At 44.5% G+C, this 13,993-nt stretch overlaps 1 protein-coding gene across 1 annotated transcript in view; it reads left to right on the top strand.

Moving 5' to 3' along the window:
- Nucleotides 1-9,827: 9,827 nt before the first annotated feature.
- The window catches only part of LOC142582244 (nephrin-like), a 71,817-nt gene continuing 67,651 nt past the window's right edge, over nucleotides 9,828-13,993 (top strand). The window contains exon 1 of the mRNA XM_075691707.1: nucleotides 9,828-10,260. Within this exon, the coding sequence (XP_075547822.1) occupies nucleotides 10,200-10,260 (61 nt within the window). The 5' untranslated portion in view covers nucleotides 9,828-10,199. The remainder of the gene's footprint in view (nucleotides 10,261-13,993) is intronic.

The raw sequence follows: 13,993 nt of genomic DNA, 5'->3' as shown, positions 1-13,993 counted from the left end.
CACAGATGTTGTGCCGAAGAAGCCTCTCCGGTGCACGCTCTGTCATGATAATTGCGATCAACCCAAGGTTATATATAACCTGGTCCGCTCGCTTACACCTGCAGGTCAGCTCAGAAAGTTAAAAGCCCTTTGAGGGAATGCTAGGCTTTTGGTCCTTTGCATTTGCATCAATAATTCCTGCAGCTATGCTAGCGGAGATATAGGCTTATCTACTTATTTACCGCCTTGACGCCCTTTTCGTTTGCAATGACATTGTGCTTGGCAGCCGTTATACAGGGCATTTATCTATTTATTTATTTACAGTACCCTCAGAGTAAATATACATTATTGAGGGGAGAGGCAACATAAAGGAAGTAAATAAATGATATACAGGAAAGGCACAGTATAAGTAAAAAATAGAAAATTATACTAGCTCACTAATTTCTACAAAAAATAGTAGTCGTAGTTCACCATAGAAATCTCATCATACACTTCAATATACAGGTTGGGAATGATAGGTAAATACATACATAGTTAACTTGAAAAAATAGTACTTATACAATAACAAGTCACATGATATATTGAGCGCAAGTTTGATGATTTACACGTAGTTAAATAAAGCATTTCTAAATTGAACAGGGTTACTTATATTAACAATAGATGCTGGCAGACCGTTCCATTCGTTGCATGTTTTAGGTAAAAATAATTGCGAATGTGTTAGTGTGTTAGAGCGAGGAACATGTACCTTATGCGTATGATCTCTACGTGAGAAGATAAATGGTGCTGGGTTAATCCACGCCGACCGAAGCGCAGCGTTCTGGTAGTAAATCTTATGAAATAAGCATAGACGTGATTGTTTCCTGCGGGTTAATAGCGAAGGTAGGTTCAGAGTAGTCTTCATTTGTGTTACGCTTGCTGTACGGTGGTAATTAGCTAGTATAAACCGAGTGGAGCGATTCTGGACACTTTCAAGGCAGTTAATTGAGGTGGCATGATGTGGGTCCCATACTGACGATGCATATTCAAACTGCGGACGGACATATGTCGTGTATAATCAATGTTTGAGTGATAAAGGTGCGAGCGAGAAGTTTCTACGAAGATATCCAAGTGCGCGATTAGCTTTGCTTGTTATAAAGTCGATATGGTACTTCCAGGATAAGTTATACGTTATATGGACGCCCAGATATTTGTAATGTCTTACGCTCTCTAAAGGAATGTTATTAAGTAAATAGGCAGGACAAGCTTCATTAGTACGGATATATAAGCTACACCAAATGTTTTAAACAATTGCCTGTGACAGCACAATTCTAACCCTTCACCTGTTCAACTAGATGAGGCTTTAATTAATTCTCCGAGAAATCAAAATGCCTAATTCAATAACTAGTATTTTCATGAAGGCGTATCCACTATAAACAAGGCAAATCCACTTGGAACGAATTCTCAGGACTACGCCAGTTTCGACACATTAATTTTCAATGTGTCCGACTGAATGCATTTGCGTTCCAGTTACTTTCGTGCTTCAATGCATAAAGCAGCGTTTTAATTAAAAAGTAAGTGGAACAACAGTGCATTTTTACCGCAAGTTTGACTGTGCATATTTTGAAACCGGTGCCGTCCACAGAATTCTCTCTAAGTCGATATGCCTTGCATATTCATTAGCTGCAATCGGTAGACTGAAATATGTTCCGTAAATTAAGTGATTAATTTACCCGTAAAGTGATTATTTGAATTATTCAAATTAAGCTAGCTGCCACCAGCAATCGTAAAAAGTTGATGCAGCTAAAGAAACCTTGTATAGGAGCTACAACGGAATCTTTCAGGTTTTATGTGATGTTAGGCTGGAAACATCTATGTACATGTCCACGTTCAGCTTTCCGGAAGTACTGCCGAAGGCGCAGTTCTTACAACAATGCTGCGCTATTTCTGCCCGTGTATCCGGGGTTTTCAGGCAACAGGACGCTACTGGGCCTTGTCTATAGTCCAGTTGATCAAACGTATATATGACTTTTTTGATAGAAAACCTCCGTGGTAGCTTAGTGGCTATAAAGCGTTGCGCTGCTGAGCTGAAGGTCGCAGCTTTGACCTCGACAACGGCGGCCGCATTCCGGCGGGGTTTAATGCAAGAAGGCTGTTGTGCCTAGGTTAATGTGCACGTTAAAGAACTCCAAGTGGTTGAAATTAATCCGCAGTTACCCACTACGGCTTGCCTCATGATCTGATCTTGGTTGTGGCACCTAAGACTTCAGAATTTAATTTTTTATTGTTAACAGAGCGTTTTAGCAAACTGTGACCCGCTGTTCACGCCAACGTGGAGCGTTCGACGCGTGCAGTTTCCTAGCGCACTCAGTCGCTATTGACTGTTTTGATCTGTGAATGGATGTGGCGTATCGCGTCGTTCTAACAAACCGTAGTAAAAGCGCGAGCAAAAAAATCACCGACGATCACGGTACTCCCTGATGTGAAATTTGGGCTCAGCTCTATACGTGTTTTCATTTCGCGATATATTGACTGGCACGGACAATCTATCTCGTGCAGCACTTTCCAAACGGAGCGAAGTGTGGCTCGACTGTCTCGCTAATCGGGAGATAGCGAGATGCAGCGCGTGGCTGACGCATGGCGCGTTTCACAGAAACTGCCGCAGACATACCTCTGCTCGTGCAGTGCTTTGCTGAGCAGGCGACGCGTAGAGGGCTTCGATGCGCGGGTCCGCGCGAATGGAGCGGAGGTGAGCGAGCGCATCGAGGCACCTTGACGGACTCTGGCGCCACCTCGTAGCAATCGTCGCCATAGTCCGTCTTGCGCGGCACTACGCTTCTCACGCTTTCACCATACCCTCCTCCTCCGCTTTCCTCCTCACGCTTTCTTCGCTATAGCCGTCTTTCATCGACCGCTGAGCTCCGCGTTCGATCTCATCTTTCGTTATACTCGTTCTTCAGTTACGAGGTACGACACCGACGCTCGCAGCAGGAACAGGCGCCTAAGAGCTGCGCTCCAAAAGAGAAACTTTGAGGTGCACAACATTGATTTTAACCTGTCAAAGCGACACCAAAGACTACTCCGGTTTAACCATGGCTACCGGGAGGTCTTTACATGCGTTCAAAGCGGAGTATGTGCACCCTTCTCCACCAGAACGTCGCTGCCGCAGCCGGAAGTCTAAACCACAATTTCGTGCTGAGCTGCAGAATGCCGTAGCTACTGACTGGGCGATCGCGTAGCGGGCGAGGTGCGCGAGGTGGGAGCAACAGGCAGCTGGCACACATTCAGAACACATATTTGCTTGAATGATTAGGCCGCGCATTTTCTTCTTTCTTGGTTGTATTCAACTTCTTTAGTAAGTTGAGTAGGATTCATCAAAGGCCGAATCTGGCAGTGTGATCAAACGCTTTATGCGTGCCTGCACAAAGGCAGGATGCCGCGGGCTGTGACCCTGGCTACGATGAGAAGAAAGGCAGGCACACCTGACTACTTCTGCCTCAACACTCAGGCACTGCATCGTGCTCTTTCACGGCCTTCGATCGAAGTAGGAAACCTAAGCTGGCGCCACGGCACACCGGCTGTTTCTATTTCTTTACTGGCTCCGGCTGAGAGGGCTATCGCACAATTTGAGCTACGAAAAGCAGCAAAATATAGAACACAAGAAGTAATAAAATGACAAAGCGCTATGAAAACAAGTTTATAACGAGCGGCTGTCCCAGCCTGATTCGCATGTTTTCCGTTCGTATATGAACGTCCAGCGGAAACGTTCAGTGGCATCCCCACAGAACGTGCCGTATTTTCCTCATGACATAATTGCATTGTTTCATAAATTACGATGCCCACGCTGTCATACAATTTTAATGATTCACAGCTTATTGTCACCTAAACCACAAGGTAGTACATAAAACGCAGCTCGGCCGTGATTGTGGCCCCCAATGCGTCCCGCATCACGAAACAAATGTCGGGTATACCCCACGCCGAATGTATGCATCGGGGATAGCGCGTACGTTGCTGCCGCGCTAATTCATAGGCCGGCGCCTGCAGTGACAGTTCCGGTGACCATTCTTACGAATGTGAGAACGGCCGCCAGATAACCGTGACCGACCATATTTCGGACTGGAGTGCCTTCACCAGGACAAGACTTTCCTTTTTTTCCTTTATTTTTTAATTCCCGGGATCAATCCTTGACCCTGCGCAGCACCATACATCAAAAGGTAAGGCAAATTGTACAACATTCTACGTAAGCGGCAACTGCGCAGAGAGCATGTGCAGTCATCGGCCCCCTCGGGAGAGGCGCATGAAGAGACAAAAGCTGAGGGCGCAACGGTGACTCGTATCCTAAACTACCGACTGCAAGGAGCTGAATGCTAGCTTTAAATTGATGCTTCTTTTTGCAATTTGTATATTGCTTGTCACCTTGATATCAGTGGCTTTCCAACCTGTACCTACGAATAGGATGCAAGAGTAATTAATTGTTCGTCTGGTTTCTTTCTGTTGTTTTTTTTACAGTGTGTGAGGGATTATTTTTGCATTGAACATCAGCTTCCTTAAGTTGTTCGGTAGATCTGATGACACATCCCTGTTTAGTTTCAGATCTGATATCATGCGCACAGAAACACGGCAATTTTCGTGCAGTAACTGCCTCACATGTTCAAGATTTGCAGCGGTATGTGACGTTGACGGATAGCCGGCTCGGGGATTGCCTTGCGCCGAATCTCTCCCGAAAACTTTGGAGTTTCTGGATAATGCGTCATCACCATTACTTGGTGAATCACGTTTCATGTCTCGATAGGGGTCTTTCCAAGCATAAAGCATAACTTAATGCTAACCTGCTCGGAATATGTGCCCTTCAATTCACTCGTGTAACCTCCAACTAAATATGCCAACAAGCCGAACAGTGCATTATTGAGCACAGCTCTGCCGCCTAGTGATATTACATTGGAACCCTTCCATGTCTATACGTGACCTATACATGCCAAGCGCACCAATAATGGCCTTCTTGTGTTTGAATATCACAAATAGAACTCAAAATCAGTCCCTGAACTTTTCTGGCAAAGTGTACAATTGCGTGAAAGCGGTGTGAAGGACAAGCCTTTGAACATCGTGTGAATGGCACTCGCACAACAGATGCTTACTATTTGTTCAGCACCACGCATTGCAATTAGCACAGCCAACGATAAGTATGCAGTGTAGTACATCCTTGAACGTCCTTGTGTCTTTTTACACCAGCTTTCTCGAAATTAATTTCTCACCGACTGTTCATTATGGTGAAAATAATGTCTGGTGTTGTCTTCTCTTGCCATTTGATTGTCTTCAGGAGGTTACAGCAAATGAATATTGCATTCGTAATTTGCGAAACATTGATAGGGCGCCGCAGTCCTGCAAGGATGGCGTCTGGATTGTCGACTTCGCCGCTGTGGCAGCTGTGTTTGGCCCAGAGAGCTGCTACGGCCTCCTTGATTGGCTCAAAATGCCTCAGTCACAGAATTCAACCATGTGGCGGAATCTGGGGATGTCGAAAATAGCACCCCGGGACTCGCTTGATGCGGCAGTTTTAAGCTCTATAACACATTTTCTTCATTGTGATATTAAATCGCGGGGTTTTGTAGTACGCGAATGTCTAATGTTGACCAAGCGCTTTGCGGTTCTTGGCGCAAAAGAAAGAAAAGGTTGTTGGCATATATGCTTGCAAACGCCTGCCGTAGAAGCGAAGTCGCATGCAATCTCGGAGCGTTTCTGTGATGTTTTCACTGAAGTCGGTGTCAGCCACTGTGAAAGTGCAGATACCGCTGCTGGTAAGAAATAATGTAATTTGCCATTTATTATTTTGTGTGATACAGAATTTTGTAGCGATGCCTTTTCCGATTCTATGCTTTTTCCACGCTTTTCGCGCTTGGCTAGTGATCAGAGCGACAGTCTGCCCACATGATCAACGTGATCGGACGGCCGTGTGTGGTGGATGATAAGAATAGCATAGAATAAGGCATAAGGCATCGCTACAAAATAGCGGCCCTGATACGGCTCGTAACAGGGACTCGCTTGCTTTTCAGTGCAAAAATTTAAACCATGGTTACATTAGACGCGCTCGTAATCTAGCGAAAGCGAGTGTTTGCAGATAATTGATTTCGGTATCTTGTTATGAACTAGTGGCGTATACGTGTGTTAGCAAAAATATTAATCGGTCGTCAGCTAATACGCGGCAAGTTGCCACTTCGAGCTGTTGGCGATTCTACGCGCCAAAGGCCGCGAATGCGTAAAGCATAATATGTGTTGCTTTATTGTCGCCTGACAGTTCGTGTAAGGCATGAACATTATAAAGCGTCGCGTGGCTGACTTTGGATGTAATCCAATCTCATCGGTAGTACTGATTAATAAGTAGTTTATGGTATTGGTGTTCAGTGCGGGTATGTTTGTATGTTGTATGTTTATTTACTTAGCTTTCCCATCATCTCAGCTCCCCCACATTTGTAAAATACATAAGTTGCGCTTTCTAACATCGTTTTTTTTGACAGAAAGCCCCCTTCCAGAGCGTGCAGCATAAAAATTTTCCAGCAATCGATCTGGCCAACGACCCAATCAAAAGCATCAAGGCGCTCTTTTGATCGGTTTTAATGAGATTCGTCTGCATCTGTGATTTTGTATTTACAGGTTTCAGAGGCGCAGAAGACGTGAAGCAATAGTCCTCACGTCCTTCGTGTGTACATCGACAATGTTGTCTGGTGAACAAAAACCCAAAAGTGAGAAACTGAACATGCCAATACTTTATTTATTTCTTTGCAGTACTTACGCTCCTAACCTCAGCGCTTTGTGCAATCTCTAGCGATGTGTGCATATAAATCGGTACGGTGTTTCCGTCTGCAGTTGCCACCAGCAAGGATCTTTTAATGTGTGCGCAAGAATTCACATTTTTAAACGCTAGCCAACATCAGTGTCTCCGAATAATCTCATACACGCGTCGTACGTCACGAAGATGCATCGGCGAAGGCATCAGTTTCAGTGCACGTAAAAAAAGAAAAAGAAACAGACGACGTCAGACATATTCTCTCGGCGTTCTCAAGAGATGATCTCAACGTGGCGACGAATATTCTAAAGCGAAATTTTGTTGTTCGAAACGGAGCACAAAAAAAAAACAATAATGTCAACTTATTCGTCGGTCTCTTCGCCTCCACGCGCTGTACCATGCCGGTTCAGTGGCTCTCGTTTTCTGCTGCTGGGCGCAAGGTCTATTATCCGGCACGATGGTCGTTGCATTTACACGGCGACAAATGCTCGTGTACTTAGGTTTAGATGCACGTTAAATAACCTTACGAAGTCAATATTAATTCAAAGTCCCCCAATTTACAGTGTTCACTCACAACCCGCTGTGCTGTTTCGTCGCAATGCGACTCCTCACCCCATTTATTATTTAGAAAATGCACTTGAGAACATATTTCAGTCAATCAAGAGGTTCAAGAGGTCTCATTTCCAACACTTTCGTTGGGCAGCTTGGAGGTGCCTGGCGGCTCGCAAGTACAGCACAGCAACAGTAAAAAAAAAGTGCTTTATTCGTTCTCAATAGAAGAAATGGCACAATTCCCGTGTTGAAAATAGCAGGAGAACAACGAGGAGCAGATCTGAGATGTGCACTGTGCACAAACAATAAGTACAATATATAAACTAATATGGACATATAGACATTTTGCTAAACTGTAACAATTTTAATTATGTCGAGCAAGAACTTAAAATTAGACATAGCAGTGCAAGGGAAACAATACCGGCAGTATCAAATGTTATTCAGAACGCAAAATAGAAGAATGGAACGCATAGTACATAGCTGATGCAGAGCATTCATGCGTTTGTTTACGGAAAAGATAATTAATGTCAGTCGTATCCTTTTGTTGCAAATCCCTCTTTCTTTCTATGTCCTTGCCTTCTTCTTTTTTGGCAACGAGAGAGTTGTGCATGAATTATCGGTTGTAGTGGTCCCGAAAAGAGGGTGCAGAAGTTTATACGTGTAGCAAGTAGGGCATTATAAATCGACCCGGAAGAAAATGGCTCCATCATGACAGCGCACCTGTAGCTGATGACAGAGGTTTGGCCCTTTTTTTTTTTTAGGATAAGCACCAGAAACGAGATATTTGACGAGGAACACCTTCTACCACCCCATAAAGATCCTTCGACTTTCTCGCTAAGGTTGTTTAACGACGTGATGGCAGAGCCACCGAGCATATTCGATTCGAGCGGCCTGCAGCTCGTATGGATTTGGATCGTCCCTTTCTTCAGCGTCATTGAGAATCATCGAAAAGATCTGGAGCAAGAAAGAGAGAAAGAGGAAAGAAAGGATGGAGGGAGGGAGGCTGTACGATAAACACAAACGGCCAAAACAGTGATGGCACGTCCGTTGTTTTGTTCCGGAAGCCGAAATATCACGTGACCCAGCGCACCGATCAATGACGGTGGGGAAATGCGCAAGCTAGAGGCCTACCGGAAGAACCTGGACCCGTCCTCGTAGGCAGCCCTAGTTGGTCAACCACAGAAGAGCAAGGAATCCCCATCGGCGGAATTGCAACCCACAAAGGTGCGCGCATCGCTACCTGACGGTCATTTTGCACACTGTTTCTTAGTACGCCTTCTCACGGAAAAGCACACCCGACGTCTAAGGGTGGCGTCGTACGACGACTGGGTCGCACCGCAAGGAGACGCCACCAGAATAATTAACGCTTTGCTGTCCTTCGCTAAGCAGGCAGGCATCTTTCCTTTCACCTGATCCCTTACCCCTGTCTTAGGCCACAGGCCATCCTTTCTAATAAATGTTTTCAATAAATCAATCGGAGTTGTCTGCCTGCAACGTCGTGAGGAGGCAGCCGAGTCTGATTTTTCAAACGCGATGGTCTGGTGGCGCAGACCCAAAAGATGGGAATGCTTTCGTCGAACTAAAGACGGTCTGCTTCGGTGGGATCGCTGGGGCCTCACAGCCAGCTCTGACGTCTTGCCAGTTCATTTCCGGGTCATGTGCGTCGTCTGCTTCATTCGGATATAAACTACGCCCGTGTTTCACGAATGAACTGCTTTATGTGCTTGTAACGTGTCAGTTACGCATACTATAAAGCACTACGTCCGTATATATAATATTTTTTTTCTGTATTTTGTCTGTATCGTCTATAGGCAGTATTTTCTGTATGTATATTACCTTGAGAGGAAGGGCTCACTGCTTGAATAGGACTAATTAATCGTCATGAAAGAGTGAGCTTTATTGCATTCATGTATTGTTTTGCTTGCAGACACCTCGTCGGCAGGAAACGTTCTTGAGAATTCTATTAATTATGCTCTCAAGGTAGTGATAAAGCTAGTAATAAAAACTCACGTGTGTTTTTCTGAGTTCCTTCCGCACTAATACATTCGTGAAAGCGCTGTGTTCGCAGATTCACTCAATGTGCTTGACGTTGCAGAAAGGTAAATGTACACCGAAACGACCAGTACAACACAGCGGCAATGCCAACTCCAATAATGCAATCTAATGCTTTTAAAAATGCACGTCACATCTAGATGGCTAACCAAGCTGCACCGCTTTCGGGCTTACAATCAATACGCAAAGCCTGGGTCGACGCGCGGACAGCACAGATCGCAGTCCGAAGCGTGCATGTAATTATCCAGCCGCAAAACAGCGCTGCGCGTCTCTTTCGTGAATGTCTGCACACACGCGGCCTGCTTCTGAATGGCAGCTTCACCGTCGATCTCTTTATTATCAACTTGCTTACCCATATCGGACTGCGCCTCGGAGTTGATCGAAACGTTGCTCCCGGGCCGGAAGTCTGCATTCCCTCTGCGCACTTGTTCCCATCAGATAGCTATCGGTCTGGGGTTCTCTAAACCCTTCAGCTGAGACGCTTCCCTTCACAGTGGGGCCATCTGTGGTTGCCAATGTTAAGCGATGGTCGGGCGTACGCGCCGCCTACGAGAGGAAAAATCGTTAAGAATTTGTGGTGCACCAGCGAGTCTCGCCCAAACAGTTTCCTTTTCAGCACACAGGTGGCGCTAATAGTGTGAGATGTCTAAATTAGGCGCTAATTTTTGCAGTTGTTAAAACGCAAAATTTCGGGAGAGTTTCACGAACGCTGTGATTGGAGAGCTCCAGTATCGGTCCTCCGCCCACTTTCCCTCGCACGCTCCGACGCACCCTGGGCTCGCTCACCGCCCTCTCTCCTCTTCATCGCAGCGAGTCCCCGGCCGGGCGGCCATCGCAGATTACAGCGGCCATCGACGTGATGGGTGCGCGCGGAGGTTGCGCGCGGCTCTCGCTGGCCTTCGCCTTTCTCGGATGGCAAGGTGAGCGTCGTAGAAGGCCCCGCGTTATTCATCAATCAGCCTTCTTAATTTAGACTCAACGCACTCGAAAGCACTGAGGGCCACTGGTGCGCCTCACATTTCTTGCGAAGTGATACTCGGACGCTCGCGTTCACCTGGCGTGGGTGTTTCGGTTCTACGATCCATGACCCCTCTTTTAAGAGTCGGCTGCTTACGCGCACTGTGAACCTCGTAATTACGCGCTTCTCAAAGAATATAGCAACGACGCCTATACAATCACCGAATATATGTGGCCCTTAAATCCTAAAGCACTGCCTCCCCCACCTAATGATGCCGCACAAGGAGAGATGGCCCGACTGCGGACGGCGCAGTGAAAATAGAATTTTCGTAATCTTGGCCTATTTCTAAATTAAGGACGAGAAAGACACTCGCACATATTGTTGGTATTAACTGCAATTATCCTTGTCAACTTCTAATGCCTCCGTCATTAAGAATTTAGATCACGAGACAAGCCGGTAGCCTAGTTGAGGCCACGGCTTTCCTGGTCTTGATTTCGGCAATGCCTACTTGTGCATCGAACATCCTGTGAAAACAAGCTAACATGTTTCAGTTCCCTATGAGCGTGCTTAGATTAGACACACGCTTCATTAGGATCATGTAAGCATGAACGCAGTACCAATTTCAGATGTACAAGTTAGATTGCTGGAGCAAATTTTCAAAATAATTTGTAAGCTCTCCAGATAATTATCACTTAATGTCGCATCATAGTGCTGTAGTAACTTGAGTCCCACTGTCAGAAATCAATAACATTGATGAATAGCAAATGTGTCAGCAAATGCGACTGCGCGTGATTATCTGGCGCCGACGGTATTAAGAAACTTGTATAGGCCACGTGGACGCTCCAGCGCCAAGGATGGCACGATTCTTTGTAATTTGCAATGTGCGTATCAGATACGTAATATGAAATTGCGCTTAATCGCCCTGAGCACCCGTTCTTAAAGTCAGGTTGTGACAGAACTGTCTGTTGAGGCTGATTGGGGTTGTAAGTCTGGAGCCTATCATCTCATACTCTTTTGATAATGGCTTCCGCTTTTGGCTTTCAGGTAGCTGCAATAATGTATTTCTTTTATCCTTTCTTTTACACTATCGCTGTATCACAATGTCCAGACACAACTTAACACTTAAAGACATTCACGGGTACAAAACACGCTTACGGAGCTATGGAGGATGAAACAAGAATGCGAAATGCACCACCAGTGGTCTTGTCTACGGTGCCCTGAAGTCGTTTTTGCGCCAACATTCTTAGACACGCTATAGCTTCACCTCCGCGAGGTAGTTTAAGTAGCTCTGCTCTAGTCACTAAGATTGAATGTGATGAAATCTTTTCAAATAACGCTAAAGATTTGCCAGTACCTAAATGGTCTTTTGGAAGACCACCTATAAGCACACCTTGAAATAAGAACTTTTATTGCGGCGTATGCTTCCTTCTCTGAAGAGAATGCCGGTGTGGACGTTGCATCGACACCTCTCAATTGATCTTCGCTTTGTTCACCTACCTGACCTCAGGCCCACCTTACAGGCTGAATTATTGGCAGCCGTTCTATATATTATAAGTTACCTTCGTCCTTGTTGTTAGCTGTAATTTTAACAGCTTGCCCGTCTGTTCTTTGCAGCAACGTCTAATTTATCAAACCCCTTAGAAGCATTCTATATTTTTGCCCCAAGATGTTTACGCTTCGTTCGTTTGGTGCCAGTGCCAAGCCCCATATGTTTTATCCGAGTTGAATCTGCAGATGCACTCGCAGTGGTAGTCCATGATGATCCTGTAGTCTCTGTTTAACCAACGTCTCTGTTCGTAATCGCGGCGCGATTCATAAATATTGCCACTGCGAACAACTTTTCAGAATCTTCATTGTTTTCCCCTGAGTTCCAGATATTAAATTTCGTTGGAGCTAGAGATGGTGCACCACTAGAAAGTTGGAAACCTCGCTCGCAAGACTAGGTTGCCGAGTTCACCCCCCACCCCATATTTTAACTTAGTACGTACTACCTCAACAGGTTTGGTCTAGCTCCGTCACATTTATGACATTTCTGCCAATTAGACTTCATTTCTAGCGCATATATTCTTAGCGTGTCGCCGTTTTGCTGTTCAAAAAATAACATTTTCAGAAGAACCATTGCACAAGCTTGGAGTAAGCTTCACTCTTCCGGTGGTGCTTTCCTTTAGAGGTCTGCTTTGAGTTTTAGCTACAATAACATTTGTGATGCCATCTTCAATTTTCTACACGAACAATAAAGAATGACATGGTAAGTTTTGTTTCTTTCTTGCATTTTCATGTTTTACTGTATTATTTAGTTATTGTACTTTTTATATCTGTATCAGTTTTGGATTTCACAATGCCCGGTTGAATTTTTCTCAGCTTACTTCCTTCATTTTTTTTATTATCTTGAGCTCTCGTACCAACCAATCCGTGGCCGATTCTCCAGAATTGGCTGTGCTAATTCACTACGGAACAACCAACCAAAGGACCGGCCGACAAGCCGACCGACCGACTGACCGTTTAATTGCAGGACGGGTGCTGGATCTGCCACGTCCCATCCACAGAACGTGCATTTCATATTTCTATTTCATTTTTCTCAGGGCGGTAACCATGTTTCAGAATGTCGGTAACCACACTGCAAAATATTTCATAAAAAAAAATTTTTTTTCGCAGCGGCCTTGCCGTAAACATCTGTAAAGCTCTGTGTTCCATTTTTTTATTTTTCTGGTATTTTGTGTTAAAGATAGTTATCTGTTCTGTATTACTGAAAAAGTTCTATTCCCTGTCTAATTTTTTTTCTGTTATGCTAATAATTTGTTCTGTCTTATGTAACAGAGAATGTATGTGTAAAACAATTATCCATATCTGTTCCACTGTACATAAATATTATGTGTTTTCTGTTTCCTGTCCCTGTTTCACATTTTTTTCTGTTCCACTATACAAAAATTTGATTTGTAAAGACAATTTTCTATCGTGATGAATACTGGGCGAACCAGGAATGTCGTGTGAAGCCAATGTTTTGAGAAGGACATTTCCCTTCGTGAGGGCAGTGGCCGCCCTGACGAAGAGAATTTCTTCCGAGGAAACGTGGTCTGCGGCTGATATTCCTTGTTCGACCACTGCTTATCACTTGTAACCTCAATGTTCCTGTGAACTTCTGTCCTGTTTCAATTTTGTGTCGTGCCTCAGAGAAACATGTTAAAATAACAAATAGCCTGTAAATATGCAGTATGTCTCAAAACGAAAATTGGACCATATGATAAAAGCTGAAAATATTTAACTGTAGGGCAAAAAGACAAAGGTCATACGTAGCGCTCCTGTGTATCCGTTATTTTTTGTTTACTTTACTCAGTTTTCTTGCGCTGCTGTTAAACACGGTCAACACTTCTTTTCTCAGTGGCTGTAAAAGATCATTTGTAATTTAGAAAATTATACAAGAAAACGAATTTCCGTTTTATTTTACATCAAGAGATCCTATGACAGCAATATGAAAACAGAAATGTCAATAGAACTGATTACGCGCCCTAGTTTCAGAAAACGAGCAACATCAGTTTTCCTCCTGTTGTTATAACAACTTAAAAGTCAATTTCCCAAGCTGTAGATAAGCTTCTGCTTGCCATGAATCGCACGCGTAGGTAAAGAAAGAAGAATAAAAAAAGTGCGTGCCCTTTGAAAATAAGGCAAGCGAAGTAAATAAATGCGCACAGCCTTGT

This window comes from Dermacentor variabilis, chromosome 5 (genome assembly GCF_050947875.1).
Source record: "Dermacentor variabilis isolate Ectoservices chromosome 5, ASM5094787v1, whole genome shotgun sequence".
Taxonomy (NCBI): Eukaryota; Metazoa; Arthropoda; class Arachnida; order Ixodida; family Ixodidae; genus Dermacentor; species Dermacentor variabilis.
Note: the sequence above shows the minus strand (reverse complement) of the source record. Positions and strands in the feature narration are given on the sequence as shown.